Source organism: Aegilops tauschii, chromosome 2, assembly GCF_002575655.3.
Source record: "Aegilops tauschii subsp. strangulata cultivar AL8/78 chromosome 2, Aet v6.0, whole genome shotgun sequence".
Lineage (NCBI taxonomy): Eukaryota > Viridiplantae > Streptophyta > Magnoliopsida > Poales > Poaceae > Aegilops > Aegilops tauschii.
Window position 1 is genome coordinate 647,509,847 of NC_053036.3, and position 6,000 is coordinate 647,515,846.

The 6,000-nt window shown below is 44.4% G+C and overlaps 1 protein-coding gene across 1 annotated transcript; it reads left to right on the top strand.

Moving 5' to 3' along the window:
- The first annotated feature begins 2,350 nt into the window (after nt 1-2,350).
- LOC123497428 (cysteine-rich receptor-like protein kinase 44) lies at nt 2,351-5,348 on the top strand. The gene is made up of 5 exons (XM_045233832.1): nt 2,351-2,592; nt 2,709-3,165; nt 3,244-3,694; nt 3,877-4,294; nt 4,447-5,348. Exons 2-5 carry the CDS (start codon nt 3,007-3,009, stop codon nt 4,982-4,984), a joined length of 1,566 nt encoding a protein of 521 aa, XP_045089767.1. The 5' UTR covers nt 2,351-2,592; nt 2,709-3,006; the 3' UTR covers nt 4,985-5,348.
- Nucleotides 5,349-6,000: the final 652 nt, after the last annotated feature.

Sequence of the window (6,000 nt, forward strand, 5' to 3'; positions counted from 1 at the left end):
ATCATCCCACATCAGACGCCTAATCTCCAGAGCGCCATGCCATCGAGATCCGACACCATCAATGTGTGTGATGAAGCACCGCTCCTCCTCTTGTCTCCTCCAGCCATCACTTGCTCCAAAACGATGCCCCCATGAGGGAAAGCGCTACTAAGAACGCCATCATCGTCCGATCCGGGAGACCCAGATCTAGGGTTTCCCCCGGAGCATCCCGAGCCTGATGACGCCAACTGCAACAACGATGCCTCGACAAGGAAACGACGTCAAAGACGCCGCCATCGTCCGCCATGACCGTAGTCGGCGCGATTTTCATCGGCAGTTGCGTCACCGGGCGTACGCCGCTGGCCTCACTGGTTCCTTCGACCGTAGCAAACTCCAAAACGATGCCCTGAAGAGGGACTACGGCGCAAGAGCATCGCCATCGCTCGATCCCATGGAGATCTAGGGTTTCCCCCAGAGTTGCCCGGGTTGTCAAGGGCCAGACACAGATGGAATCCCGCAGATCCGTCCAGCTGCCAACGTGTCGCACTCGCCATCGCGCCGACCGTGACCCGAAGACCAAGCTCACGCCTGAGCCCAGATCCGGCTGCGCCGCCGCCGATCTGGTCACGCCGCCGGCGTCCCTGGCGACCGTGGCGCCCCAGATCTTGAAACCGCCTGCCATGGGGAATGGGATTGCCGGAGCGTCCGCAAATCCCCCGTCGTGACGTCCAGACGCACGCCACGCTCCGGCCCGGGGGCGCCGGCCCGCGCCAGCTCCTCACGAGCGGGAGGGCACCTAGTCCCCGCCGCCGCCGGCGACGGCAAGGCTTTGCCTGGCCGCGCCCTCGGGCGGCAGCGAGGGACGAGGAGGACGAGAGGGGGAGTCGGGGGGACGGGATTTGGGGCCTCCCAGCCGCCGCACGGGGGCGACTCGGGAGGACTCGGGAGAACTCGGGATACAAGTTGAAATATACTATATGAAGTTGCTAGGCAGTTTCAGAATATAAAATGGTAATTGGGCAAGAACGCCACACAAAAGTTGATTTCAGTTTTGTTGAATGGGACGTAAAATATAAAAAAATGTAAAAAAAATGGATTCGTATATCAAGACTTCTCATCTTGTATGAAGTCTTTCTACTTTATTCAGAACAATTAGTAGATATACGTACAAACAAGACCAACTTGTGTGCAAGTTGCCTAGCTAAACAACAAAGCATGACAACTAGGCATCTGCATACATAATATGAACTAGAGAAGGGTACCAAGACTTGGTATGCTGTGCCAAAGTCTTCCTATTCAATAGAGTTTGGTCGGATAAAAAAAATTACGTACAGTGATTCGTTGGTCCATACAGAAAAGAGGAACTTGTTTCGGTTGCTTGCCAAATAATGCAAGACATGTATGGGTCATCATTTATTAGTAGATGCAAAAACTTGGCTAGAAGTAGTATTATCTCAGTAGGGCTTGTGCTAGTTGCAATGATAATTTTCTTTCCTTATATTAAATCCAATGCTCCATTTGTTTATTCATGTAGGTAATATTTTTGTTAATTTTAAGTTAATTAATACATCGGCGTGTTAGATTAATTAACTACCTAGTGTGTCCTACTGTTGATCTTGACAAATTATCTCTAAACCACAGAAACATTCAACCGTAGCCTCCACCTAACCCAACCCATCACACACCCACGACCATCTTCATTTCTCCCGTCCAGTGGAAAGGAAGCCTAGTGACGAGACATGACATCTCCTGGAGGCTTCGATGGAGCGCTGCAATTGCAGGCAGGTCTCCATTTGTCCACCACAAGCTCCAGCTCCACGTTAGTGCTACATCCTTCTCTCTGGTTTGCCTTCTTTCCAACACCCCTCAAGCTAGCTAGCTACCTAGATTACAGGTTCTGACGCAGCTAGCTTTATACATCTGATGACCACACTTGATCCAGATCCCTTATGGCTGTCATTTCATTATCATGATGCGCCGCATTGGCGCTTGATTGACCCGCATATCGATATATTTGTTACAATTCTTAATTCAAGTTTTAAGTTGGTCGGGCGTAAGGATTTAAGTTGTACCACTACCAGCAAAGACAACCCCACTGACGAAATGTCACGCTGCGAAGCCATGGAGCCAACAAGTATGCCGCTGAAGTTATTAGAAAAAATCACGAATAATTTCTCTGAGGAGCGAGTACTTGGACATGGGGCCTATGGAAAAGTTTACAGGGTAAGATTCATTCATGACACATTGTTTGTACCAAAAATGTGCGACACATAGGCAATAAACAAAGCTTGATACTTACATTTTCTGCTTGACACGTACGATATTATGTGCTGATAATACATCTTGAGCAGGGTGTGCACGACGACAGAGGAGATATTGCAGTGAAGCTGCTTCATAACAGCATGCAAACAATTGATGACAAACAATTCATACATGAGTTTGACAACCTTATGATGCTAAAGCATCCTAACATTGTACGGTTTGTTGGCTACTGCTATGAAACACAACGTCAACATATACAGTTTGAAGGAAGAGTTGTTTTTGGTGAAACAACATATAAAGCACTTTGCTTCGAGTATATGCCAAAGGGAAGCCTTCAAAAGCATCTGTCTGGTAAAGAGGCCGCTCCACCTTCAGTTATATTATATACACACTTATTAGGCATGCCAAGAAAAATGTAGTCTATTTCTGGATTCCACTGACAACCTTTTTGTATAATAAATTGGCAGATGAATGTAATGGACTTGATTGGCAAACACGTTACAACATTATCAAAGGGGCATGTGAAGGATTAAAATACCTTCATGAAGGATTCGAAAAACCATTTTATCATCTTGACCTAAAACCAGATAATATACTTTTAGATGAAAACATGACACCAAAACTGGCAGATTTTGGTTTGTCCAAGCTCGTCGGTGAAGAACAAACCAGGATAACACAAAGTCCTATTGCAGGAACTCTGTAAGTAAATGCCTCCTATAATGAAGCCATTTCTAATGAAACTGTATATATAATATTTATGATGCCATGTGCAGTGGATACATGGCACCAGAATACTTATCTGAAAGCAAGGTCTCAAAGAAGTTAGACATATTTAGCTTGGGTGTTGTAATGACCAAGATAATTGCTGGGCCTAACGGCCAGACAATGTACGCTGAAATTCCGTACAAACAGTTTCTTGATCAAGTAAGAAAGTTATCTCTTCGACTGGACAAAAGGACCATGTTAATGTTGTAAATATAACTTTACATTTCTATTACACAGGTACAAGGAAATTGGAGAAAAAGGTTGCAAACACCATGGAGTTCTCCCGAGTCACTAGAGGCACTGTACCAGCAAGTGAAAAGATGCACTGAGATTGCACTGACCTGCATGGAGATCGACAGACACAAAAGGCCTAGCATAGTGGATATCATACACGACCTTGACCAGACCGAAAAAAATATTGAAAATATTAATTCTTATGAACAAGATCCATCACCGCCACTTGATTCCTCTTCAAATGTTGTTGAACCTGTAGCATCAGCTCCACCTACAACTCCATCTCCACCACCTTTCCTAACCCAATCTTATATTGGATCTTCAACACCATGTCCGCGTCCACCTCCAAAAAATAGTCCGGTTATGACGCCGCCACCACCACCACCACCAGTCCCACGCGGTGGCATCATGGAACTCTTCGGCACGTTCATGCATCGCAAGGCCAAGATATCCGGTGCATGTCCTTTGTCCATTTCCTTCCCCAATCATCCTTATGTTCTATTCAAGATAGGCACTGCATCATCACATCTCCCTTGTCACTTTTGCATCTTTTGCAAAGTTCTGCTTGTCTCATAGATTTCCAGCGAGGAGGTACCACTGTCTCATATATATACTTTGTTTTCTCTGTTTTCGTAGGACATGGTCAAAGGTTCACTTACAATGAATTGGCGTCAGCAACACATGACTTCTCGAAAACGCAAAAGCTTGAAGAGGGTGCCTTTTGGACAGTCTATAAAGGTACATTAACGTTGCAAGACAAACAAGGTAAGAAACAAGAAGTGTCTGTGGCTATAAAAAAGAATAAACATGGAATGTCAGATGAAGCCAGGGAAGCCTTTAAGAATGAGATTGATATTATGAGCCCGCTGAACCACCACAATATTATACGTCTTGTTGGTTGGTGTGACAAAAGGAACAATCTCTTGCTTGTCTATGAACTATTGGAGGATCGCAACCTTGAGGCTCATCTTTACGGCCATGGTGCTCATATGGATGCGGAACATTCTAGTGCAAGGTCTCCAGGTTCAGGTTTTGTTCTGGATTGGCGCAAAAGGTTGTTAAACACTGATTTGTGTTCTGTACCTTCAAAGTAACTTTTCTTTTGATATAACCTTCAGATTACTATTTTTCATTTGTCGAAAGAAACCAATAGTTTACAACCTTCAAATTACTTATCTGACAGAGAATCTATCATTCGTGTTTCAGGTACAACATACTTATTGGAATAGCCTCAGGTCTTGAATACCTCCATACTAAATGTATGAAATGCATCTTGCATAGGGATATCAAGCCAGAAAATGTGATGTTGGACAGTGGCTTCAATGCTAAGCTGTGTGGCTTCGGGCTCGTGATGCAACTCAACCATGCCATGACCTCGCGGTCGATGGACAACATCATTAAGTCACAAGTCTACATGGACCCAGCATACCGGCAGAACGTTGGAGGAAATAGGGAATCTGATGTCTACAGCTTTGGTGTGTTGTTGCTTGAGGTTATATGTGGCGTGAAACCAAAGCTTACCTCAATTGATAAAGGCACGAAAAATAGCCTAGTCGAGATGGTCCGGGAATGTCAGGAGAGAGATGCAATTCTTGATGCAGCTGACCAACGGTTGAGGGGCGAGTTTGACGAGGAAATTAAAGGGGTGTTGTTTATCGGGCTCCGGTGTGTCGAAACTAGACATGGTGACTGTCCAACTATCGAAATTGTGTTGGACCGGTTAGTAAGCCTGACGGCTAAATAGTAACCAACATACAAGTGTGGTGTCCGTTGAGATGTGGTGTCTCCTTGGAGCCCGTTATTCACTAGTACATACAGTATTTAAGAAATGTTCAGTGTGTGTTACTAAAATGTTGATCATTTATTTACAAATATGCTCTTTGAGTATTTTGAATAAATATTCGTCATGTTTTGAAAACATGTTCACAGTATATTTTAAAAAATGTTCATGTTTTTGAAAAGTATATTATAACTGACACAAGATAATAAAAAAGGAAAAAACCAAAAAAGGGCAAGAAACGAAAAGGGAAGAGAGATCCACAAAAGCGAAAAATCTTAAGAGAATGATGAGGACAAGAAAAAACCGCTGAAAACCTGAAAACCCGAAAACCAAAAAAAAAGAAGAAGTAAAAACCGCACAACCCTCGCAATCGCTAACTGGGCTGGTCCAGGAGCGAGCGTCAAATAGGAACTATCTGGAGCAGCGGTTAGCAGAATACAGGCGCGTAGGCGAGGGAGGAAGCTGGGCATGAGATTGGACACAGCATACAGAATATTATTTTAGTCAAGCATGAAGGCATTAATACACATGAGTCAATTACACTGGTGGTGCTATAACTTGACGTAAACGATCACTTTGGTGTTAGAAGTTATGGTGTACATAGAAGTGGTGCAAAAACTTGGCATTAACGTGCAAATACAACGCTTATCTCGCATATATATGAAGCTGGTGCTGACTAGACGCGTGGGGCCCGCTGTCAGCCATTGGGCCAAAGAGAAGGAGCGTGTGGCCTGATTTTTTGAAAAACGCCTCGAGATATAAAAGAAAGAGGGGATTTGTGCTACCTCCTACTCCTACAGAAGATCGATTGGCGCAGACGCTAGCTCACGTTGGCATCTTTCAACCTTTCGGATAACTTCTCTCCATACTAACCAAGAAGAGCAGGGCGGTTTTACTACCATTAGCGAGTAGTTCCCTTTTTTTATCAAAAAAGACTATTGACGTGGCAATTTTTTCACCTCTATGACCAGTGGGTCCTG

Bases quoted from the DNA above. Each gene is read 5' to 3' on its own strand.
- LOC123497428 (XM_045233832.1), top strand. From the start codon at position 3,007: ATGTGCAGTGGATACATGGCACCAGAATACTTATCTGAAAGCAAGGTC. The intron at 3,166-3,243 runs GTAAGAAAGTTA...TCTATTACACAG, and splicing joins ACAAACAGTTTCTTGATCAA to GTACAAGGAAATTGGAGAAA. The intron at 3,695-3,876 runs GTGCATGTCCTT...CTGTTTTCGTAG, and splicing joins TCGCAAGGCCAAGATATCCG to GACATGGTCAAAGGTTCACT.